At 44.2% G+C, this 26,383-nt stretch overlaps 1 protein-coding gene across 1 annotated transcript; it reads left to right on the forward strand.

Moving 5' to 3' along the window:
* Positions 1–2,494: 2,494 nt before the first annotated feature.
* On the forward strand, positions 2,495–25,672 carry LOC135570660 (PHD finger protein 3-like). Its single transcript, XM_065016612.1, is given in 21 exon segments — positions 2,495–2,664; positions 3,323–3,407; positions 3,880–4,142; positions 4,298–4,432; positions 5,154–5,897; positions 5,900–6,530; positions 6,750–6,897; positions 7,097–7,214; positions 7,217–7,239; positions 7,843–7,897; positions 8,125–8,248; positions 9,290–9,446; positions 9,711–9,827; positions 11,248–11,376; positions 11,871–12,027; positions 12,257–12,539; positions 14,510–14,657; positions 19,288–19,377; positions 19,832–20,027; positions 22,815–23,225; positions 23,351–25,672. Coding segments are annotated over 19 exon segments (5,349 nt in total). The 5' UTR covers positions 2,495–2,664; positions 3,323–3,407; positions 3,880–3,904; the 3' UTR covers positions 24,796–25,672.
* The last annotated feature ends 711 nt before the right edge of the window (positions 25,673–26,383 follow it).

The following is a 26,383-nucleotide window of genomic DNA, read 5'->3' on the forward strand; positions in this document are numbered from 1 at the left end:
AGCCATTCTCTCTTTGGGAATGCTGCTTTTTAGTTAGCTTTGCGACAGTATCAAAAATACATTTTGGATTGTTCTTATTTTCCTCAATTAAATTGGAAAAATAGGATGATTGAGCAGCAGTGAGGGCTCTTCGGTACTGCACGGTACTGTCTTTCCAAGCTAGTCGGAAGACTTCCAGTTTGGTGTAGCAGCAGTGAGGGCTCTTCGGTACTGCACGGTACTGTCTTTCAAAGCTAGTGGGAAGACTTCCAGTTTGGTGTAGCGCCATTTCTGTTTCAATTTTCTGGAAGCTTCCTTCAGAGCTCGCTATTTTCTGGATACCAGGGAGCTAGTGTCTTATGACAAATGTTTTTTGTTTTTAGGGGTGCGACTGCATCTAGAGTATTGCGCAAGGTTAAATTGAGTTCCTCAGTTAGGTGGTTAACTGTTTTTTTTACTCTGACATCCTCGGGTAGGCAGAGGGAGTCTGGAGGAGCATCTGGGAATCTTTGGGTTGTCCAAGTATTTATAGCACGACTTTTGATGATCCTTGGTTGGGGGTCTGAGCAGATTATTTGTTGCGATTGCAAACATAATAAAATGGTGGTCCGATAGTTCAGGATTATGAGGAAAAACATCAAGATCCGCAACATTTATTTCACGGGACAAAACTAGGTCCAGAGTATGACTGTGTTTGTGAGTAGGTCAGGAGACATGTTGGACAAAACCCACTGAGTCGATGATGGTCCGAAAGCCTTCTGTGGACTTTTAAAAATAAAACAGATAGCGATAAAGAACAGATGTAGATATAGAACAGATAGAGAACAAATATATATATTTTTTTTAACCTTTATTTAACTAGGCAAGTCAGTTAAGAACAAATTTTTATTTTCAATGACATCCTAGGAACAGTAGGTTAACTAACTGCCTGTTCAGGGGCAGAACGACAGATTTGTACCTTGTCAGCTCAGGGATTTGAACTTGCAACCTTTCAGTTACTAGTCCAACACTCTAACCACTAGGCTATCCTGATATAGAATAGATATAAAACAGATAGAGATAAAGACCAGATATAGAACAGATAGAAATATAGAACAGATAGAGATATAGAACAGATAGAGATATAGAACATATAGAGAATAGAACAGATAGAGATATAGAACAGATAAAGATAGGAACAAATAGAGATATAGAACATATAGAGATATAGAACAGATAGAGATATAGAACATATAGAGATATAGAACAGATAAATAAGAACAGATAGAGATATAGAACAGATAGAGATATAGAACATATAGATATAGAACAGATAGAGATAAGAACAAATAGAGATATAGAACAGATAGAGATATAGAACATATAGAGATATAGAACAGATATAAAACAGATAGAGATATAGAACAGATATAGAACAGATATAGATAAGGAACAAATAGAGATATAGAACAGATAAAGATAAGGAACAAATAGAGATATAGAACATATAGAGATATAGAACAGATAAGAGATATAGAACATATAGAGATATAGAACAGATATAAAACAGATAGAGATATAGGACAGATATAGATATTTTCTTATTTTTTTGTATTTAGTAAATACTTCAAACTTATTTTTCTTCAAACTGCATTGTTGGTTATGGGCTTGTACTTACGCATTTCACTGTAAGGTCTACCTACACCAGTTGTATTCGGCGACTGTGACAAATACAATTTGATTTGACTTGGTGGTGCACATGTAGCCTATTGCTTGTTTTAGAGAAATGTCATCTTCGAATATTGCAAGGGCTTTCATTGTCTGCTATATGCGTTGACCACCGGAGGGCCTCCCCTCTGACACTGGTTCGTCTCTTAGTTTCAATGTACTAACTGAAATTGTTCCTGGCTACTGTGCTTCTGCTTGCTATTTGGAGTACTGGGATTATGCTACTGTAGAAGTAATTCCTGCTGATGTAAAAAGGCCCTTGTTGCTTGAATAATGATCAACACTGTACGCTGTACTCCACGCAATGTTGACGCCTGTTGCGTGAGCCATTGTAAACACGAGGCATGTGACACCAACGTCTCTTGCCCGAGTAGCCACAAAAATAACAATGAGACAGATATTTCACCAGATGTGTAAATGTGAAGCATCCGCTTTGCATTTCCAATCACTACCAACTATGGTGGAGAAAGGAAGCCCAGTGGCCGGCAGTGGAGAAGATAGATTTTGACCGATATTCTAGAAATGTTCTCTTCGATTAAACATTTAAATACATTTGTCTGTTCCCAAAACTAGAATGTGTAAACTTTACCCTCTGTCAAAGTTTTTTGTAATCGTGTTGTTTAGAAGGAGTGCTCGGGCGAATTTAGTTTTTGTACACGCGCACTTCACAAAGTAGGAGTTCCCCAACGGAAATATGTAAATTACATGCAGGAACGAGCAAATGGGATCTTCCTAGCTCGTTCTTGGCTCTGCCCTCCTCCTTGCTTGTTCTGTCCACTATGACCCATGAGCTCCCATTGGAAACGACACGCGGTGATCTATCTTGGGTTAGTTATTAAAATCTTCGGAGTAGCTTGCAGGAGGCAGGGGCGAATGGCGGCGGTGCGCAGCGAGGAAGTGGCGGGGATTTAGCTAAAACACTGTGTAAAGCTACTAGAATCGCTCCGGAATGCAGTGGCGTTGACACAGTAGAGGAATGTAAGTGCCATTATACACGAATGTCGCTGTGAATATTGAAACGTCCTCAGTGGAGGCGTCCAATGAGACGAATTAGGGGGCGTGATCAGTGGTGCTAGGTAGCTGCAGGCTACAAACAAACTCGCGGCCTATCATGTTCTCGCTGCTGGATAACTAACTAATATGTACATTTGCTAGCTTCCCTATTTGTTTTTAAACGAGACTATTTGTATAAGCTATGATTTGTTGTGCATGTTGAACTAACTACGTGTATTCTGTGGTTGTACGACCAAGTAGTTAAATATTTTGTTATGGGAATAGTGCTTTTAAGGAAAGCTTATCATGTCACTGTCAGGCCTGCACTAGTTTGTTTGCCAGCTAGCTAAGTTAGCTACAGTAACTGGTTAGCTGCAGTTACAGGACTAGCCTAGCTAACTTTACAACGAAGGCTGCCATTCATATGGCACACATGCATCCATTGGTAGCATCAATTAGCTAATCATAAAGATGAAGTAGTTTTGGCGCAAATGCATATCTTCGCCCTCAGTAAATTACGTTAAGGTACGCTAGCTAGCTGGATTGTTATGCTAACTGGAAGTAGCTAGCTGCTAACGACCCCGAGCTAGTGCACCAGTCTGCATCTGATTCCTGCCACTCTGATGAAAGTTTTTGGTTTTAGACTCTTTTTAGATATCATAAACGGAGCTAAACACATTGTGTTTGCAGTCCTGTAATGAAGTTATCTGGAGCTGTCAGTCCTGACAGTAAGTATTAATTTATCATTAATTTGCTAGCTAACGTTACCTAGCTAGCAACGTCATATAATATAGCAAGGTAGCCTGGCTAGCTAACTGATGTTCTTCTGAAATATTTTTCGTTTATTAGGATCCTCATTAGCTGCTGAATGAGCAATAGCTATCTACTATTTCAGCCATTCTTGTCTGCCCCAAATGTCCAACACAAGTCCAGTGTCATCCACCATTGATTGTTATTGAATAAGGGTAGTTAACTTTAGCTTGTCAATGTTGCATTTGCTGCACGGGAACTGTTTTTAGAAATGTCATGAAAGTTAATGTACTAGCTATCTTGTCTACATGGCTGTCGACTCCTTCTGTATAGGGGACCTATTTGATATGGAGTGTCTGAAGATTGAAATAGATTGTTCTGAATCTGAGCCATCTCTGTTGTCTGTACTGTAGCCTATGTTATTAATACCCTATCCTCTTATTCCTGCAGAGCTGACAGGAAGGGAACAGCATTCATGGATGTAGTGGACACTTTCAACCATTTGATTCCCAGTGACCAGTTGGATGACTCCATGCTGATAGGGCAGAACTTGGAATGTGAAGCGAGTAATGACTTTGGAACAGGTGTCGACCAGCTGGGAGACTCACTGAGGAACATGCTTAGTGATAAAGATCCCATGTTTGGATCTGCAAGTTCACACTTCAATATCTTAGATAATGAAGACGCCAACTTCCAGATCGCCGAAGCAACAGGTATTTGTAGTGAGAATTACTTTTGTACGACTTCAATTGACAGTACAAGCTATGTCGACGGGTGTTTATAGAAACCACTATTTGTAACTACTGATGTTTGTTAATTCTTCTAAAATAAATCTAAGTTATTTAATCTCTAATCTTCTCTCCCCCAGTAGTTGCAGATGTTGATGTTGGTGCAACAGAGGGCATCCTCGGTACCGCTGGTGGTGGGTTGGCTGGTACAGAGACTCCGCCAGTCAAACGGTCTGTTGGCAGACCCAGGAAATACGCATTAGGAGTTACCCCAGGTTAGCAACAATTCCGTTTTACAATGGAGTGTATTTTATGTATATATTATTTTTGTGCTGTTATGTAGTGACAGGCAAGTGGTTGAAACAGTTTGAAGGGTTGGATTGGGGAGACGGGCAGGTGGGAGAAACAGTTTGAAGGGTTGGAGCGGGGGAGACAGGCAGGTGGGAGAAACAGTTTGAAGGGTTGGAGCGGGGAGACAGGCAGGTGGGAGAAACAGTTTGAAGGGTTGGATTGGGGAGACGGGCAGGTGGGAGAAACATTTTGAAGGGTTGGAGCGGGGAGACAGGCAGGTGGGAGAAACAGTTTGAAGGGTTGGAGCGGGGAGACAGGCAGGTGGGAGAAACAGTTTGAAGGGTTGGAGCGGGGAGACAGGCAGGTGGGAGAAACAGTTTGAAGGGTTGGAGCGGGGAGACAGGCAGGTGGGAGAAACAGTTTGAAGGGTTGGAGCGGGGATTGAACCTTGGTCTCCGGTGGGGAGAGGACTTTATGTCAATAGGACTACACCGGGAGCATTACTGGGATTAACACTAAATACAGCTATTATCATTGACAAGATAGGACACTAAATACAAAGCCATGCAAATTCAAGGTCCCCCCCACGCTTTCATTTTCCTAGTATGAAAAGTTGATGTGCCTAGTTTAGAATTCACTTTGGTTGCCTTATTGCTTCTTTTTATATTGTCAAATGACAAATGTCAGTGTGACTTTAAATTCCAGAGCGAAGTGCAGGCAGAGGGTCTTCAAACAACAAAAAGCCCCCAGGAAAACCTGGGAGACCTAGAAAGAAGTCCACTCTGAGTGAGAAGATCACTACTGCTGATGAATTAAGGAGAGAGCTTCACCTGGGTGGCGGCAGGGTGAATATCAACGACCTTGACTTGGGCTCGTCGATGAACCCCGTCGTTGTGTTACAGAGGTTGACGGTCACTTTCGGGGGTTTCAAAATCGAGCTTCTCCCGGGACCCTCCTTTACCGCTTTCACATCAGCTGAAAACACTGACGAATGTTATGAGGATGGCTCGCTGTACGGTGAAGGGATGGAATACACTATGGTACAAGAGGAACCGTTACACATACAGAATCCCACTGCAGGGAGTGGAGGGGGCGTGGGTGCTGCTCAGCTCTTCGTGAAGTACTGTGCTGACGACTTGCCCCTAGGGCTCGGACCTTACGTCAACCCCAATGACGTTCAGGCCTCCAACGGGGCGCTTCCAGGTAGTCCTTGCTTGGTCGAGACCAAACTCCACGACCAAAGTGATTCTCAGAAGCATGATTCAGCGGAGGTGAGGAAAGATGCCGGCATCAAGAAAGCAGCGCAGCAGCACCTGCCAAACAGCAAAGTTCCTACCACTAATAATCCAGCCAAAAAGCAGCAGCCTAAGCTGAAGCTGTCAGCACTGTCCTCCGCTAAGAACAAGCACCTGTTAGCTGGTAAGGGGCCCAAAGGAACCCAACAACACGCCCTGGGAAGAAGCTCCACCAGAGAGGCAACATGCACAAGATGGACGAAATGAAAGCCAAACAAGTCATCGTGTCCTTGAAAAGGCGAGGTGAATTCAACCCAGCTCAACCCGGCCCTAAGATTCAGAGGACGCAGGACGGACGTCCTGTGAAACTAAAGCAGAGATTACCTGACGTGGGCCGCGGCGGTCCGGTCAAAAAAACACTGCCGTCTGGAAAGCGTCCTCCTGGTATGTCGCCCGGGACGACGATTACAACCAAACCGTCTAACTCTCACGTGGCCGACACCCAACCACAACCCCAGTTTGGCTGGACACCATGTAAACGTGCCAATCCTCAGAAGGAGACATCGGAGGAGGAGAAGGAGGAGGAGCAAGACGAGCCTAAAGTGAAGAAGCCAGACAAGAGTCTTCAGAAACAGAGAAGCAGGAACGTCAGCAGAAGCATCTCCGTGGAGGAACCACAGCTCTTCATCCCCGACAACGCTCCTGCCGTCATGAAGAAGGAAACCAGTGAAGAAGAACAGGCTAAAGAATCTGGGAAGGGACCAGACAAGGAACCTGCAAATAGTGAGACCGTTGTGTGGGATCCAAACAAGAACTGTGGATTGTGCAATAAACCACATAGTAACAAGTAAGAATTATGTTCTTTGCGCCAAAGTGATTAGAGCTGAATATACAATGTAGTACTTAAGCAACATTGTAAACCTGTTATTACTAAGTTGTTACATCTTGGGCTAAATTACCACAATGAACAAGTAGGATATTCCCTGGGAAGTGAGCTTGTGTTCTTCTAAACAGGTTTGTTTTGTGCATCCGTGTCTGTTTGTCCGTCTGTTTTTGTTCTGTTCAGGTTCATGGTGGGCTGTGGGCACTGTGATGACTGGTTCCATGGGGACTGTGTTGGTCTGGACCTGGCCAAGGTGAAGCAGATGGAAGGGGGGGACCAGGAGTATGTCTGTCTGCAGTGCTGTACCAAGGACCAGTACACCACCACCAAGGTCTGTTCATCGATTTCTACTGCACTAGGAATAGGTTTAGATCTTAATGGACTTTTTAATGGAGAAGGGAGTGTGTTTCTCTGAAGTGCTGCAAGGTCAATGGATTGATTTTTAAGTTGCACTATCTCAAAGTTTATTTGAACTTGTGGTTAAATATAATAATAACATTTCATGTTATTTATCTTCTTCTCATCATTAGGAGCCAGGCGGTGCTGTGCAGGGGGAGGCCAGGGCAGAGGGACAGCAGAAGCCCTCTGAGACCCAGGACAACAAGATGGCCGCCAAGCAGAAACAGCCGTCCCCACATCCTGTCACCTCCGGGGAGTCAGGCCCTTCAGAAAGGTAAGGTTCACTCTGCTAGTAGCCTGCAATGCATGCTTTAATTATCATTCATTTTTTTGTAAATTTAATGTAGGCCTGAATACCGGATTAGAATATTATAATAATCTTAAATGCAGCTGTAGCATCGGATTACCATCGGGTCAGTGCATATTTATGATATTAAAGCCTATGAGAAGAGTTTGGATGATAAACCTTTATATGCATATTATCTGTTGTCAAAATCTTAAATTCAACACCCAAATGTTTTAGGCGCATAATCTTCAACAAGCCCTACCATTGACTAAATGTAGTGGTGCAGATTTTGTCCTCCTCAGTTTATTCAGTTGATATGTATGAAAGCCAGTGTTGGCACTACTCAAGGGTTGGTTGACCTCTTTTCACTTCCTCTTTATTCCCTGCATTTGTACACATGGATGGAAGGGTGTTAGGTTACCATGGTGATTCTATTCAACGTCTGACATTTTAAAATGGTGGTTATGTTTTCAGCACCACGATGCACAACCCCCTGCCCAACGAGAAAAACAATCATTTTATATACAATTGAATTTGTAAGATCATTTAAAATCTCACTGAGGCGATATGCTGTGTCTCACTCTGTAACAGGACTCTGTGGAAAGAAGACAGTCGACTGAAGTAAAAGATTCTACGCAGAAATCAGGTGTGTTGTGTGCTTCTACATTCTGCTGTCCATGTCCCTCACAGGAGTCGTGCTCAGTAGGCATGAAACTGTAAAAGGGGAGGGAATATATTAATTTGTCCAATAAGAAATGCTTGTTTTCAATTGAAAAAAAAAAAACACATTTTAAAATGTTGTACTACAAGGTGCCCTAATGAACATGCCCTACTCTGCGACGTCTCCTACTCTCTGTGGCTGTGTCCCGTTAGGAGTGTCAGTCAAACAGGAGACCAAGAGGCCCAAGGTGTCGTCTCCCTCCTCTAAGAAACCGGTGTCTGTTGACCAGATCAGACGGAGCGTCCGTGACGCCCTGAAGGACATCCTCCTGAAGAGGTCATTAAACATGTTATAACAGTAACTTAACAACAATCTGTTTCGTCTAATAACCATTATAACAGTCTGATGATGCACTGCATGGCCAAATGTATGTGGACACCTGCTTGTCGAACATCTCATTCAAAATCATGGTCATTAATATGGAGTTGGGCACCCCCTTTGCTGCTGTAACAGCCTCCACTCTTCTGGGAATGCTTTCCACTAGATGTTGTAACATTGCTGTGGGGACTAAAGCCACAAAAGCTTTAGAGATGTCGGGCACTGATGTTGGGCGATTAGGCCTGGCTCGCTGTCGGCGTTCCAATTCATCCCCAAGTTGTTCGATGGATTTGAGGTCAGGGCTCTGTGCAGGCCAGTCATGTTCTACCACACTGATCTCGACAAACCATTCGTGTATGGACCTCACTTTGTGCACGGGGGCATTGTCATGCTGAAACAGGAAAGTGCCTTCCCCAAACTGTTGCCACAAATTTGGAAGCACAGAATCGTCTAGAATGTCATTGTATGCTGTAGTGCTCGGCCATGGAAACTCATTTCATGAAGCTCCCGACGAACAGTTCTTGTGCTGACGTTGCTTCCAGAGGCAGTTTGTAACTTGGTAGTGATTGTTGCAACCGAGGACACGATTTTTACGCGCTTCAGCCCTCGGCGGTCCAATTCTGTGAGCTTGTGTGGTCTATGACTGCAGCTGAGCCGTTGTTGCTCCTAGACGTTTCCACTTCACAATAACCGCACGGACAGTTGACCGGGGCAGCTCTAGCTGGGCAGAACTTTGACTGACTTGTTGAAAAGGTGGCATCCTCTGACGGTCCCATGTTGAAGGTCACTGAGCTCTTCAGTAAGGCCATTCTGATGCCAGTGTTTTCCTGTGGAGATTGCATGGCTGTCAGCAACAGGTTTGGCTGAAATGGCAGAATCTGTTAATTTGAAGGGGTGTCTACATACTTTTAGCCATGTAGTGTATCTGCCTGTAGAGAAGGGTGGTGACCCTCTATTTTCCTCCTGTGTAATCCTCTATTGTGCCCTACATTGTCTCAGGCTGAAGGAGTCTGATTTCCAGGCGTCACCAGAGAAGGCTGCTGAGGTGGCCAAGAAGACTGAGAGAGAGCTGTTTGCCTTCTACAGAGACACCGACTGCAAATACAAGAGCAAGTACCGGAGCTTGATGTTCAACCTCAAAGACACCAAAAACAATGTAAGTCATGTTAACAAATTTGAGGCAATGAATTCTCTTTTAGACAATACTGACTCTTTGATGCTGACATTTTATGGACATTATACTGCATTTTGTCCCAGCTTGTAGTAGGTACTTGGTCTCGAAATGATATGCGTTTTGAACGTTAACTACATGAAACGTATATACAACGCAAACATGATCTAAAATACATTTTGATATCAGTTCATCTAGCTATGTGACTTTATAACTTGAGTATAAATGACTATAACTTGTGTATTTCAGGTGTTATTCAAGAGGGTTCTGAAAGGGGAGATTTCTCCTGGCACTTTGATAAGGATGAGTCCTGAGGAACTGGCCTCAAAGGAGCTGGCTGCATGGAGACAGAGAGAGAATCGACACGTACGCAACACTAAAACACACTGCCTGTCCTCCTCCAACACTAAAACACACCGCCTGCCTGTCCTCCTCCAACACTAAAACACCGCCTGCCTGTCCTCCTCCAACACTAAAACACACTGCCTGCTTGTCCTCCTCCAACACTAAAACACACCGCCTGCCTGTCCTCCTCCAACACTAAAACGCACCGCCTGCCTGTCCTCCTCCAACACTAAAACGCACCGCCTGCCTGTCCTCCTCCAACACTAAAACGCACCGCCTGCCTGTCCTCCTCCAACACTAAAACGCACCGCCTGCCTGTCCTCCAACACTAAAACGCACCGCCTGCCTGTCCTCCCCCAACACTAAAACGCACCGCCTGCCTGTCCTCCTCCAACACTAAAACGCACCGCCTGCCTGTCCTCCTCCAACACTAAAACGCACCGCCTGCCTGTCCTCCTCCAACACTAAAACGCACCGCCTGCCTGTCCTCCTCCAACACTAAAACGCACCGCCTGCCTGTCCTCCTCCAACACTAAAACCTGTCCTCCTCCAACACTAAAACGCACCGCCTGCCTGTCCTCCTCCAACACTAAAACGCACCGCCTGCCTGTCCTCCCCAACACTAAAACGCACCGCCTGCCTGTCCTCCTCCAACACTAAAACGCACCGCCTGCCTGTCCTCCTCCAACACTAAAACGCACCGCCTGCCTGTCCTCCTCCAACACTAAAACGCACCGCCTGCCTGTCCTCCTCCAACACTAAAACGCACCGCCTGCCTGTCCTCCTTCAACACTAAAACGCACCGCCTGCCTGTCCTCCTCCAACACTAAAACGCACCGCCTGCCTGTCCTCCTCCAACACTAAAACGCACCGCCTGCCTGTCCTCCTCCAACACTAAAACGCACGCCTGCCTGTCCTCCTCCAACACTAAAACGCACCGCCTGCCTGTCCTCCCCCAACACTAAAACGCACCGCCTGCCTGTCCTCCTCCAACACTAAAACGCACCGCCTGCCTGTCCTCCCCCAACACTAAAACGCACCGCCTGCCTGTCCTCCTCCAAAGTATTTGACTAGTTCTGTAAGGACAGGTTTCCCAGACAGATTCATCTTAATTCTGGACTAAATAGGACTTTCAGTGGAGAGCCCCTATTGAGTATGGTTTTTATTCCATGACAAGGCTTCATCTCTGTCTGGTAAAGCTGCCCTAAAAACACTGTATAGAAAAGGCATTGTAGAATGAATGTAGCTTACCTTATTGGTTCATCACACCTCCCTGTAAGTTAAACTTAGTCATCATACCAAATCATATTGATTTATTGTTGACAAGTTAAAACGGGTTGTGTGACCTGAACTATCAATAACCTTTCACCAAAATGGACTGTGATCATTGCTCTTTCTGTGTGAGATTCATTCACTAATATGTTCTTGTCCCCCCCCCCAGGCGATTGAGATGATTGAGAAGGAGCAGAGAGAGGCGGAGAGGCGACCCATCACCAAGATCACACACAAAGGAGAGATAGAGATTGAGAGCCAGGAGTCTGGGAAGGCACCAGAAGCCATAGAGCCCGAGGTAAGACACAGCTCATGTAAAGAAACACCACGCTTCTTGTTCAAGTGAGTTCTGGTCCTTTTTTTAAAATGTCTGATTTTATTTTGGGTTGTAGAATAGTTGGTGGTCATAGGTAATGCTGTTACTGTGACCGTGTTACCACCACAGCTCTAGTCATAGTCCTTATAAATGTAGAAGCTGGGTTAATAAGGGACATGACCAGACAGGCCCACATACTGCAGATGTTCTGTTAACACCTTTATGGACCTCCTGGATTATTGGTTCTGCAGGATTTAGAGTTGAGCATGTCCTCTTCCTAAGAAATAGTTCAGACCTTTTTTATTAATTTCTGGGTGAATTTCAATTGTATTTACTCAAATTAACACACCCTGGTCTATCCTTGCCTCCTCCTCAACATGCATCGGAGAGCACAATGAGGAATCAAGGAAATACAATTTATCCTGTGTCCATACATTTCTTCTGAACTCTCACTGTCGTTGTTTGAACTCTTCCAGCCAGAGCCTGTGGCTGCTTCCAAAGTGACAGAGGAGCCAGTGGAAGTTCCCCAAGAGAAGACGTTGTCGACAACAACCGAGAGCGTCAATATTTTCCAAGATACAACCAGTCTGCATAAGACTCACCTGTTTGACCTCAACTGTAAGATCTGCACAGGTAGCCCCTGATTCTGTTCTTTCAGTTTCTGCATTTATTTTGAAGGATAGTGGAAGTACTATAGATATGTGTTTTATGCTTGATCAGATAGAATGGAAGTAGGGGGAGATGGATTAGGAGGAGAGAAGGTGAACATGCCAAATGTGCCCCACAAACTCAGGATTGTGGCTTTAAGTCAAGTCTTACCAGTGGTTTTGTATTGGACTAAATGGAATTGTAATTGGTGAAGGTCGTATGGCTCCACCTGTGGAGGAGGCTCCTACCAAAGTGGTGAAAGTGGCCACTAGTGTAGTGAGGAGACGGTCTGCTACCAGCACTACAGAGGCAGTGACCAAGAACACACAGTCTACTACCTCCAGCACTACAGAGGGACAGACCACGAACACACTGTCTGCCACCACTACCTCTACAGAGGGAGAGACACCCTCATCTGCTAAGGACGACGACCTTCACCTCAAAGTCCTAGAGGAGAGCCTCCTCAGCGCCAAAACCTTCTCCAACTACAAGGGGAGGTATGTGGATCAATCAGTCAATTACCCAGAACAGTCAATCACCCCTGTTTACATCCGCAGATGTTAGTCATTTTCCAGGAACACGGCCTACAACCCAAAGAGAAGGCAAAGCACAGTGGCCATATTGTACTTCATCATTCTCGTCCTTGTGATAGAATCACAAAGGCTATCAATGTAGTCATACAAAGTAAAGTGGTGTTGAGTTAGGTACACGGCCATTCTAAATGTATTTAGAAAATATACTGTACCAGTCAGGTTTGGACAAACCTACTCCTTCCAGGGTTTCACTTTTATTTTCTACATTGTATAATAATAGTGAAGACATCAAACTATGTAATAACACATGGAATGATGTTATAACCAAAAAAGGTGTTTAATCAAAATAGATTTTAGATTCTTCAAAGTAGCCACCTTTTGCCTTGACGACAGCTCTGCACACTCTTGGCATTCTCTCAACCAGCTTCACCTTTGAATGCTTTTCCAACAGTCTTGAAGGAGTTCCCACATATGCTGAGCACTTGTTGGCTACTTTTCCTTAACTCTGCGGTCCAACTCATCCTGTGGTGCGACCCTGTGGTGCGACAGGTAGAGAGTTGGGCCGGTAACCAAAAGGTTTCTGGATCGAATCCCCGAGCTGACAAGGTTAAAAACCTGTCGTTCTGCCCCTGAACAAGGCCGTTAACCCACTGTTCCGTCTTTGTAAATAAGACTTTGATCTTAACTGACTTGCCTAGTTAAATAAATAAAAAATCCAACCCATCTCAATTGGGTTGAGGTCGGGTGATTGTGGAGGCCAGATCATCTGATGCAGCACTCCATCACTCTCCTTCTTGGTCAAATAGCCCTTACACAGCCTGGAGATGTGTTGGGTCATTGTCCTGTTGAAAAACAAATGATAGTCCCACTAAGCACAAACCAGATGGGATGGCGTGTCGCTGCAGAATGCTGTGGTAGCCATGCTGGTTAAGTGTTCCTTGAATTCTAAATAAATCACTGACTGCGTCACCAGCAAAGCACCCCCACACCATAACACCACCACCTCCATGCTTCACAGTAGGAACCACACATGCGGAGATAATCCGTTCACCGACTCTGCGTCTCACAAAGACATGGTGGTTGAAACCAAACATCTCAAATTTGGACTCATCAGACCAAAGGACTAGTGTCCATTTAATAGTGGTTTCTTTGCAGCAATTCGACCACGAAGGCTTGATTCACACAGTCGACGTGTCTGTTACTTGAACTCTGTGGAGCATTTATTTGGGCTGCAATCTGAGGCTGGTAACTAATGAGCTTATCCTCTGTAGCAGAGGTAACTCGGGGTCTTCCTTTCCTGTGGCGGTCCTCATGAGAGCCAGTTTCATCATAGCACTTGATGTTTTTTGTAACTGCACTTGAAGAAAAGTTTTTGAAATGTTCTGGATTGATTGACCTTCATGTCTTAAAGTCATGATGGACTGTCGTTTCTCTTTGCATATTTGAGCTTTTCTTGCCATAATATGGACTTGGTCTTTTACCAAATAGGGCTATCTTCTGTATATACCCCCCTACCCTGTCACAACACAACTGATTGGCTCAATTGCATTAAGATGGAAAGAAATTAGACCAATTCACTTTTAACAAGGCACCTGTTAATTGAAATGCATTCCAGGTGACTGACTACTTGATGAAGCTGGTTGAGAGAATGCCAAGAGGGTGCAAAGCTGTCGTCAAGGAAGAGGGTGGCTGCTTTGAATATATTTTTATTTTTTTATTTTTTTGGTGACTACATGATTCCATGTGTTATTTCATAGTTTTGATGTCTTTACTATTATTCTACAATGTAGAAAATGGCACAAATAAAGAAATCCTTGAATGAGTAGGTGTGTCCAAACTTTTGACTGGTACTGTTTATTATTATTATTAAATGACCAATAAAGCAGAATTAAGTGCAGGGTTATTCTAAAGTTGTTTGTCTTCCTGGCCTCCAGGTCAGTGTCTATGAGTGGCAGAGATGGCGAGGCTTCCTTCCTGTCCAACCTGCAGCCTCTATGGAGAGGGCTTGTCAACATGCCTGCTGTGGCCAAGCTCCTCACTAAAGCCTTCCCTGTATCAGGTGTCCTGGACCACCTGACAGAGGTAAAACTGCACACAGATATGTATAAGTGCCTATAAATGTTTATTAATTCATATAAATGCATCATATATTTGTTTTGCTTTAATGAAATGTAATGCTTTAAATAGTGTAAATGTGTTTAAATCCTCCAATGCTTATTCATGAAAGTGATCGTGTTACAACACAGCATTTAGATGTTCTAGTTCTGGAATGCCTTTATCTAAATCCCATTTATATTAACAACTCAACAAACTATCACGTTGAAGGGTAGATGGCATAAACGTAACCACGAGCAAATACTTGATGAATTTATTGTTACAAACCCATTTCCAAGGTTGCTAGCCAAGTAGGCTGCTAACATTAGCCCTACCAGCCTGCTAACGTTAGCCCTACCAGCCTGCTAACGTTAGCCCTACCAGCCTGCTAACGTTAGCCCTACCAGCCTGCTAACGTTAGCCCTACCAGCCTGCTAACATTAGCCCTACCAGCCTGCTAACATTAGCCCTACCAGCCTGCTAACGTTAGCCCTACCAGCCTGCTAACGTTAGCCCTACCAGCCTGCTAACGTTAGCCCTACCAGCCTGCTAACGTTAGCCCTACCAGCCTGCTAACGTTAGCCCTACCAGCCTGCTAACGTTAGCCCTACCAGCCTGCTAACGTTAGCCCTACCAGCCTGCTAACGTTAGCCCTACCAGCCTGCTAACGTTAGCCCTACCAGCCTGCTAACGTTAGCCCTACCAGCCTGCTAACGTTAGCCCTACCAGCCTGCTAACGTTAGCCCTACCCGCCTGCTAACGTTAGCCCTACCCGCCTGCTAACGTTAGCCCTACCCGCCTGCTAACATTAGCCCTACCCGCCTGCTAACATTAGCCCTACCCGCCTGCTAACATTAGCCCTACCCGCCTGCTAACATTAGCCCTACCCGCCTGCTAACATTAGCCCTACCCGCCTGCTAACATTAGCCCTACCAGCCTGCTGATGTTACATTAGCCCTACCAGCCTGCTGATGTTACATTAGCCCTACCAGCCTGCTGATGTTACATTAGCCCTACCAGCCTGCTGATGTTACATTAGCCCTACCAGCCTGCTGATGTTACATTAGCACTACCAGCCTGCTGATGTTACATTAGCACTACCAGCCTGCTGATGTTACATTAGCCCTACCAGCCTGCTGATGTTACATTAGCCCTACCAGCCTGCTGATGTTACATTAGCCCTACCAGCCTGCTGATGTTACATTAGCCCTACCAGCCTGCTGATGTTACATTAGCCCTACCAGCCTGCTGATGTTACATTAGCCCTACCAGCCTGCTGATGTTACATTAGCACTACCAGCCTGCTGATGTTACATTAGCACTAAATGAGTCAGCCAGTTGCTATCAACATCTAGCTCACAGCTACATTAAAGTAAACCAACGTTTTGGAAATACAGGGCCTTCAAAGTTTTCCAAATGTTGTTGAAACAAGGTGGGATTAAAATTGATTTCATGAGATTTCCTTTTGTCAACGATCAACACAATACTCTGCCAAAGTTGAAGAAAAATTCTAACATAAACTGGGTTACTATAAGAGCTTTTCACACCTGGATTGTACAAATTTTTTTCACAATCCTTCAAGCTAGTTGTTGATCATTGCTAGACAGCCATTTTCAAGTCTTACCAAAGATTTTCAAGTGAACTGTAACTAGGCCACCCAGGAACAATCAATGTGGTTTTGGTAAGCAACTCCAGTGTACATTTGGCATTGTTTTAGGTTGTCCTACTGAAAGGTGAATGTCTCCTATTATCTGTTGGAAAGCAGATCTCTTCCGTTTCTTTTTATTTTAAACAAAAACTCCCTAGTCCTTGACAAGCATAACCATAACATGATGCATGCCCATGACAAGCATACCCATAACATGATGCATGCCCATGACAAGCATACCCATAACATGATGCATGCCCATGACAAGCATACCCATAACATGATGCATGCTCATGACAAGCATACCCGTAACATGATGCATGCCCATGACAAGCATACCCGTAACATGATGCATGCTCATGACAAGCATACCCGTAACATGATGCATGCCCATGACAAGCATACCCGTAACATGATGCATGCTCATGACAAATCAAATTACATTTATTTATATAGCCCTTCGTACATCAGCTGATATCTCAAAGTGCTGTACAGAAACCCAGCCTAAAACCCCAAACAGCAAGCAATGCAGGTGTAGAAGCACGGTGGCTAGGAAAAACTCCCTAGGAAGGCCAAAACCTAGGAAGAAACCTAGAGAGGAACCAGGCTGTGTGGGGTGGCGATTATAACAGTACATTTACATTTAAGTCATTTAGCAGACGCTCTTATCCAGAGCGACTTACAAATTGACATGGCCAAGATGTTCAAATGTTCATAAATGACCAGCATGGTCGAATAATAGTAAGGCAGAACAGTTGAAACTGGAGCAGCAGCATGGCCAGGTGGACTGGGGACAGCAAGGAGTCATCATGTCAAGTAAGTCCTGGGGCATGGTCCTAGGGCTCAGGTCCTCCGAGAGAGAGAAAGAAAGAAGGAGAGAATTAGAGAACGCACACTTAGATTCACACAGGACACCGACTAGGACAGGAGAAGTACTCCAGATATAACAAACTGACCCTAGCCCCCCGACACAAACTACTGCAGCATAAATACTGGAGGCTGAGACAGGAGGTGTCAGGAGACACTGTGGCCCCATCCGAGGACACCCCCGGACAGGGCCAAACAGGAAGGATATAACCCCACCCACTTTTCCAAAGCACAGCCCCCACACCACTAGAGGGATATCTTCAACCACCAACTTACCATCCTGAGACAAGGCTGAGTATAGCCCACAAAGATCTCCGCCACGGCACAACCCAAGGGGGGGGCGCCAACCCAGACAGGATGACCACAACAGTGAATCAACCCACTCAGGTGACGCACCCCCTCCAGGGACGGCATGAGAGAGCCCCAGTAAGCCAGTGACTCAGCCCCTGTAATAGGGTTAGAGGCAGAGAATCCCAGTGGAAAGAGGGGAACCGGCCAGGCAGAGACAGCAAGGGCGGTTCGTTGCTCCAGAGCCTTTCCGTTCACCTTCCCACTCCTGGGCCAGACTACACTCAATCATATGACCCACTGAAGAGATGAGTCTTCAGTAAAGATTTAAAGGTTGAGACAGAGTTTGCGTCTCTGACATGGGTAGGCAGACTGTTCCATAAAAATGGAGCTCTATAGGAGAAATCCCTGCCTCCAGCTGTTTGCTTAGAAATTCTAGGGACAATTAGGAGGCCTGCGTCTTGTGACCGTAGCGTACGTGTAGGTATGTACGGCAGGACCAAATCAGAGAGATAGGTAGGAGCAAGCCCATGTAATGCTTTGTAGGTTAGCAGTAAAACCTTGAAATCAGCCCTTGCTTTGACAGGAAGCCAGTGTAGAGAGGCTAGCACTGGAGTAATATGATCACATTTTTTGGTTCTAGTCAGGATTCTAGCAGCCGTATTTAGCACTAACTGAAGTTTATTTAGTGCTTTATCCGGGTAGCCGGAAAGTAGAGCATTGCAGTAGTCTAACCTAGAAGTGACAAAAGCATGGATACATTTTTCTGCATCATTTTTGGACAGAAAGTTTCTGATTTTTGCAATATTACGTAGATGGACAAGCATACCCATAACATGATGCATGCCCATGACAAGCATACCCATAACATGATGCATGCCCATGACAAGCATACCCATAACATGATGCATACCCATAACATGATGCATGCCCATGACAAGCATACCCATAACATGATGCAGCCACCACCATGCTTGAATATATGAATAGTGGTACTCGGTGACGTGTTGGATTTGCCCCCAACCATAACGCTTTGTATACAGGACCTAAAGTACATTTATTTACCCAATTTATTTTTTGCGGGTTTACTTTAGTGCCTTATTGCAAACAGGATTCATGTTTTGGAATAATTTTTATTCTGTACAGGCGTCCTCATTTTTTACTCTGTCAATTAGGCTAGTATTGTGGCATAACTACAATTTGGTTGATCCACCCTCTGTTTTTTCATATCACATCCACTAAACTCTAACATGCTGACCAGACCGGACATGTTTTCTGACGCAGATCGCGCTGCAAGTCCTGCCTCTCCCATCTCCTCATTGGTTTATAGAAGCAGGTACCCACGTGCCATCTCCTCATTGCTTATACCCACGTGGGTGACTGAAAGACAAACTGTTTTGCCGGTAGTTGTGGTAATACAATGAAAGTTCAGATGCGATCACCATATAAGTTAAACGATGAAAAGGCCTGGAAGGAGGAGAGATGACTAGAAATGATTCGGTTGGCCGTTTTATGTCTGGATTAATTGTCGGAGTAGAGGACAAATAAATACATGCACGATGGCGCACGCGCGCAGCCGGTTTGGGTTCCGTGTAACTGTTTAAGTCACCATTGGCCTCGTGAAATCCCTGAGAGGTTTCCTTCCTCTCCAGCAACTGAGTTAGGAAGGATGTCTCTATCTTTGTATTGATACACCATCTAAAGTGTAATTAATAACTTCACCATGCTCAAAGGAATATGACAAGTTTAAAAATTTTTTTTTTATAAAATCAATGAATGGGATGAAATGCTGACGGTGATAATCCCTGTTATCAGGATCTGCCGGAGAGTTTCCAGATGGGTGGGAGGATCTCCCCACAGATCGTATGGGACTACCTGGACAAGATCCGAGCCACTGGAACAAAGGTACCTTCAAAGTGTAGGCCGACCTGCTTGAAATATGATAAATGAATTTAAACATCAGCAGTTGTCATAAAAAGCTTTTACAGTGACCTGGCCAAGACTCAAGATGTGCCAGTAGGATATACCAATATTATGCCATTTAGCAGACACGTTTATCCAAAGCGTAGTCATGTGTGCACATATTTTATATATGGGTGGCCCGGGCAGTAAAAGTATATTCATCTTTCCAAGACAATCTGTGCCTGAACTGGAGATGAATAGTAGCTATGTTTTGGGGTACAATGCAGAAAATGTAGTCTGAGATTTGTTTTTCTTGTACATGTTCCCTGAAACTTAAGTCAATGATTGTAAATAGGAATTTATTAACTTTCCCACCTGGTTAAATAAATGTATAAAATTAAAGGAACTGAGGAGTTAAATAGAATTTCTTTCCTCCTTTATTTTGTTATCTTCTCAGGAAGTGTGTTTGATTCGTTTTTCCCCTGAGACCGACGAGGATGAGATCCACTACACTCTGCTCTATGCCTACTTCAGTAGCCGTAAACGCTTCGGCGTGGTCGCCAACAACTTGAAACAAGTCAAAGACATGTATCTCATCCCCTTGGGTGCTATTGAGAAAGTCCCACACCAATTGGTTCCCTTTGATGGCCCAGGTAACAACCAACTACTCTCTACGTATATTGGGCAAATAGACCCTAATAAAAAAAGAATGTTGGATTAATCTGGTACTGGTTTCCCAGATCAAGCCTACTCTTAGACTGAAAAGCATGCTCAATTGTCTCTGTTCAAAGCTCTTTCTAGTCTGATGGCTCACACAGTAGTATAATTAGTTGACTTTCATCGGTAGATTTAAGTCAAAACTGTAACTCTGCCTCTTAGGAACTTTCACTGTCTTCTTGGTAAGCAACTCTAGTGTAGATTTGGCCTTGTGTTTTAGATTATTGTCCTGCTGAAATGTGAATTAATCTCCCATTGTCTTGTGGAAAGCAGAGTGAACCACGTTTTCCTCTAGGATTTTACCTGTGCTTAGCTCATTACGTTTCTTTTTTATCCTGAAAAACTCCCCAGTCCTTAATGATTACAAGCATACCCATAACAAGGCACAGCCACCACTATGCTTGAAAATACAGAGAGTGGTGTAATGTATTGGATTTGCCCCAAAATAACACTTAGTATTCAGGACAAAAAGTTAATTGCTTTACCCCATTTTTTTGCAGTATTCTGTACAGGCTTCCTTTTCACTCTGTCAATTGAAATTGGTATTATGGAGTAATTACAATGTTGATCCATTCTGTCGTGACGTGACTACCATTAATGCGATGACGGCTCGTCATCAAATAACTACATACCACGTTAAATTATTAGGTGATTCATTTAATCTGGGGCACCACAGGAAAAGTTTATTTAACGAGTTACCGTTTCCCGATTTAACCCAAGAATATCAGAATCTCGATATCGTACCCGTCATCCATTAATCATTTGCTCCTATTTCAGTCTCATTCTGTACGTCGTAATATCTTATAAATCTGCACAAACCCTAGTCTCCATGATGAATCAGCTTAATTATTTACTAACTAATGAAATAATCACACAGAAGTACACACACGCACACAGTATAGTATTGAATACTGATTATTAACATGATGCAATGAAAAGTCCCTAGTGGATTAACCCGATATGACGACTTGTTACACAATAAAAGGGATGGGGAAAGAGAGCCAAAGGAATTCAACTACCGTACATACAGTTGAATAATACGCTCATCATACATATGGATATTTAGCACCCTAACAACCGTTCATTCGGATTTAGAAATGCAACACACATTTACGCTTGGATGTCTGTCGTCTCTCTTTTAAATCACCCAGTCCATTTTCTGGGAAGTCAGTCGACAGAATCTCTGGTTGTTTTAACCTCTCGGGGATATGTGGGACGGTAGCGTCCCACCTGGCCAACATCCAGTGAAAATGCAGAGCGCCAAATTCAAATAAATTAAAAAATAATATAAACTTTGAAATCACACATTCAATATACCAAATTAAAGCTACACTTGTTGTGAATCCAGCCAACGTGTCAGATTTAACAAATGCTTTACGGTGAAAGCAAACGATGCTATTATTTGAGGATAGCACCCCAGTAAACAAAGAGAGAGAAGCATATTTCAACCCTGCAGGCGCGAAACCAAACACAGAAATAAACATATAAATCATGCCTTACCTTTGACAAGCTTCTTCTGTTGGCACACCAATATGTCCCATAAACATCACAAATGGTCCTTTTTGTTCGATTTAATTCCATCGATATCCAAAATGTCCATTTATTTGGCGCATTTGAAAAACACCGGTTCCAACTTGCCCAATGTATAATAACTTTACCAAGCTTAAACCATCTACCAACCGGTGCCCTTCTCTACGAGGCATTGGAAAACGTCCTTGGTCTTTTGAATCTGTTTGAAATTCACTGCTTGACTCAGGGACGTTACAGATAATTGTATGTGTGGGCTACAGAGATGAGGTAGTCATTCAAAAATCATGTTAAACACTATTGCAAACAGTGAGTCCAGCCAACTTATTATGGGACTTGTTAAGCACATTTTTACTCTTGAACTTTTTTTAGACTTGCCATAACAAGGGGTTGAATACTTGTTGACTCAAGACATTTCAGCTTTACATTTGATTAATTTCTAAGCATTTTGAAAATCATAATTCCACTTTGACATCATGGGGTGTTGTGTATAGGCCAGTGACACAACAACATGTGGAAAAACCCAATTCCACTTTGACATCATGGGGTGTTGTGTATAGGCCAGTGACACAACACCATGTGGGAAAAGCCATGTGAATACTTTTTGAAGGCCCTGTAGGTGCAGCTGTTTTTTCTTTTTCTGTCTATTTAAGAACTAACGATGTGCTACCTTTTTTGTAGCATTTCTGATAATGCTAACACCGTCTGAGAGAGTTTTGAATAAATTCTTTCAAATATATATTTTGGTAAAATAAAAAACACTCCTTTATCTAGTTTTAGATGTGGCCAGTATGTAGAAATTATAATGGACTTATCTATTTTTAAATAACTGCCCTTTATCTGGCCCGCGAATAGATTTAGACAAATTGGTCCCTCCAAAAAATGTGCGGCCCTCGAGCCAAAAAGTTTGCCCATCCCTGCTCTAGCTAATAATCTGGGTCTGGGAAACCAACCCATGATGATTCATGACCCCATTTACCTTTTGAAGGAACATGTGCAATATCCTCACAATGTAAATCATGATGCTTTATGTTATTAGGTTGTCTTAGTCCATTCAGAATAGATTATTATTTGGCAATCTAAATAATACATGGGTGTGGCCAACCAATGTTCCATTTATGAAATTAGTTTGAATGTATTTTATGATTTTATTTCAATTTTAAACTGTGCTTTTCATCGGTGTTGCTCTTTAACAGGACTGGAAAACAACCGCCCCAACCTCCTGCTGGGTCTGATCATCCGCCAGAGGCCTAAACGGGACTTCCTGCCCGTCGACATCAACGAAACGGCCAGGTTCATACCGGAGAGCAAACCCGAGACGGCGGCGACTACGGTTACTGTAAACAACAAAGAAGTTACCCGGGAGGAGGAGGAGAACTCTTACATCTCCTCTCTGTGCGCTACAAGTACTAAAGAAAGGGACCGAGAAGAGATACCATTGCTGAACACCGCTGAGGAAGAAGTGGTCACAGCAGAACAGTCTAGTACAGACATCTCTGAGAAAGCTGAAGGTGAAGATACTGAAGAGGGGTACCAACCACTACGTTTCCTTCCGGGGGTGTTGCGTAGTTGGGGCGGGGAGCTTCTGCCCCTGCCAGACTTCTCAGGTAAACATAAACATAAAAGGCCTGTGTTCACTTCAACACCTTTTGCAATTTGAAGCTTTGTTTACTTTTAACTCTTAATAGCAACATGTCTTTGAACCTTACGTTTCGGCTCCTTCCTTCCTCAGGTAACCCTCCACTGCTGGGTGATGATGGTCGAGAGCCCTCGGCTCCACAGACCTCCAAGGCTAACGGAGGTGCAGCAACCACTCCAGGAAGCTCCACCACCACTAAGAGTCCCAGCGCTGGTGCTCATAGACAGACTGGTTTTGTCATCAAGAAGAGGGAACCCAAAACGGTCAAAGCAGAGGAACCTGTGTCTTCCAGCTTGGCTGAAACGTCTACCGTTAACAACAACGCGTTGGCGAAAGAGGAGGGCGTGGCTTACCGTGGCCCGTCGGTCTCTCTGAAAGACAAACCTCCAGACGTCTCGACAGAGTCGTTCCTGGCCAGCCTCTCCACGGATCCCAACACAGACGGCTCCTTAAACAAAGGAGATTCGGTGTTGTGCGAAAAGGACAAATCCAAAGAAGAGAAGACACCTACTCTCTTGTCTCCTACAGCCACGTCCAACGCTTCTGTTGAGGAAAGCGTCCCCACACCAAAACCCCTTCCGAGTGGAATCCTGAAGAAAAGCTCTGCGTATTCCAATATGACTGAAGAACCAACTGCTGTCCAATCAGCAGGATCACAGGATCACCCCCAACCTGTTCCTGTCCTGACCACCAGGAAGTATCGTCCAATGGCAGCTCAACACGGATACCCCTCCCACCACCACCAGACTGGCTACAGACGCCCACCTCCAGACCATGTCCCACTACAGGTTGGTCCCTATGGTCCCATCCCCCTCCAGCCTGGAGGACCTCCTGTAGACTACCAGTACCAGCCAGCACCACCTGTCCCCCCCTTCGGAAACACCGCACCGCCACCTTTCCAGCACCCGCCCCAGCTACCCACCAACTTCAGCTACCCTACTGGCCCCCCACCACCCATGATGTACCCGCCACCTCACGACCCACAGATGCATAATCATGCTGGAATAACACAGTGGGCTCAACCTGGTCCAGGTCCCACATCTCCCAACTCTTTCCCCGGGGGGCTACCGTTAGCTTACAGTGGTGAGCCTCAGAGGTTTGCCTCCGCTGAATCGTCCAACCCGAACCTGCCCCCATCCGCCGCTGCCAAAGAGGACCAGAAGGGGGCAGCAGAGAGAATTCTGTACAGCAGCCCCTGGGACAGGCAGCCTGGGTCGGGCCACAAGAAGGAGGACCGGGACCAGTATGGGAGACACCGGCACCACAGTGAGTCCCGTCACGGAGAGAAGAGCCGGAACCACAGCCAAGAGGAGGGAAAGAAACGAGATAGAAGCCGGAGCAGAGAGAGAGACCGGAGTAAAGACTCTTCTCACCACAGAGGGAGCCGGCACCACTCTAAAGACGAGCGACACGGTCACAGCGAGAGGAGGAAAGAACGGTACCATAGCGACGGTGACCACGGGAACCGTCACAAACACAGCAGGAGAGACTCTGATTATGAGAAATCGAGGAGAAGTTCCAAAGACAGTCACTCATGAGTTGTTTTTATACGACCCGCCCCGAGATGGTCGACCCTACAACAGTTTTAGTGGCATTGTCCCTTTTATATACATGTTCTTTTTAAAATACAGTAGAGGTCAACACTTTCAGTAGGATTATTAACACATTCTGAGATCTGCTTTCTTAAAAACCAACCGTTAAGGCTTTGAGGTGATATTTCAAGTTTTGAAAATGTCCAGTTTTTTTAAGTGTTAATTTGACTGTATATTTCTGCATGTCACATGGTGACTTGGTGCACTGAGCATTGTGCTCTGATATAGATCACAACCAGTGGTTAAAGGGATGGCTCAATGATTTGACATATGTTTCCATACCTTTTAAAAAGCAGTCTATGGATAAGGAGGCAGCAATGATTTGGGCATGATATTTAACACATGCTAAACTGCTTTAGACAGGGGAATGATCCCAAAACGCTAATGTTGCTAATACTTAGTGTGGATTGTAGTCGTTCCCCTTGTCCATAGATTGTTTTCAGGGTAAAGAAACAAATCTTTTAATATGTAAAATCGCTGAACTATTCTTTGAATGTTTTCTATAGCATGAAACACAAAATAACAGACATACCCAGATGGAAGTTCTGGTGACTTCAGCAGTTTGACATGAATTTAATACAGAGGAGAGAGAAACTAACTATTTTGAGTAGCAGAAAACAACAAAACATTTTAATTAAAGAAGCTTCTCTTATTCTGTTTTTTTCCATTTTTATTTTTTTAAATTGCTATACAGAAATAAATTGTTTTTTTTCTATCGACAAATATTGTCTATGTACATTTTGGCTTGTCATGTACATTCGAAAATCAAGTGTGCCTTCTGCACCATGTTCATGTACAGCTGGTAATAAAGGTGATCGTTTTATTGTTGAGAAGAAAGATGTCCTTTTCAGGAGAGGAATGTATATTCTAATCAGACTTACACTGAGTGTAAAAAACATGAAGAACAACTGCTCTTTCCATGACAGACTGACCAGGTGAAAGCTATGATCCTTCATTGAGTTTCTCTTCAATCAGTGTAGGAAACAGGTGAGACATGGGTTGTGTGTGTGCCGTTCAGAGGGTGAATGGACAAGACTAAAGATTTGTGCCTTTGAATGGCGTAGTAGGTGCCAGGCACACCAGTTTGTGTGTCAAGAACTGCAACGCTGCTGGGTTTTTCATGCTCAACAGTTTCCTGTGTGATCAGATATGGTCCACCAGCCAAAGGACATCCAGCCACTTGACACAACTGTGGGAATCATTGGAGTCCACATGGGCCAGTAGCCTTGTGGACCGCTTTCGACACCTTGTAGAGTCCATGACCCGACGAACTGAGGCTGTTCTGAGGGTAAAGGGGAGGGGAGCAACTCAATATTAGGAAGGTGTTCTTAATGTTTGGAATACTCAGGAGTTGGCAGTTTCAACAGAGTTGTGTTCATCAGGGCACACAATGGATAAAAAACAACACAAATGCTTATTAACAATTCCAGGAAGTTGTCCTCCCTGTTTGTTTTCTTCCATTTGGTGCATAATGAATACAACTTGGATTGCCATACAAGTAGTGTATAAAGAACTTAAATGATTACATTCTAGA

This window comes from Oncorhynchus nerka, unplaced genomic scaffold (assembly GCF_034236695.1).
Source record: "Oncorhynchus nerka isolate Pitt River unplaced genomic scaffold, Oner_Uvic_2.0 unplaced_scaffold_949, whole genome shotgun sequence".
Classification (NCBI taxonomy): Eukaryota; Metazoa; Chordata; class Actinopteri; order Salmoniformes; family Salmonidae; genus Oncorhynchus; species Oncorhynchus nerka.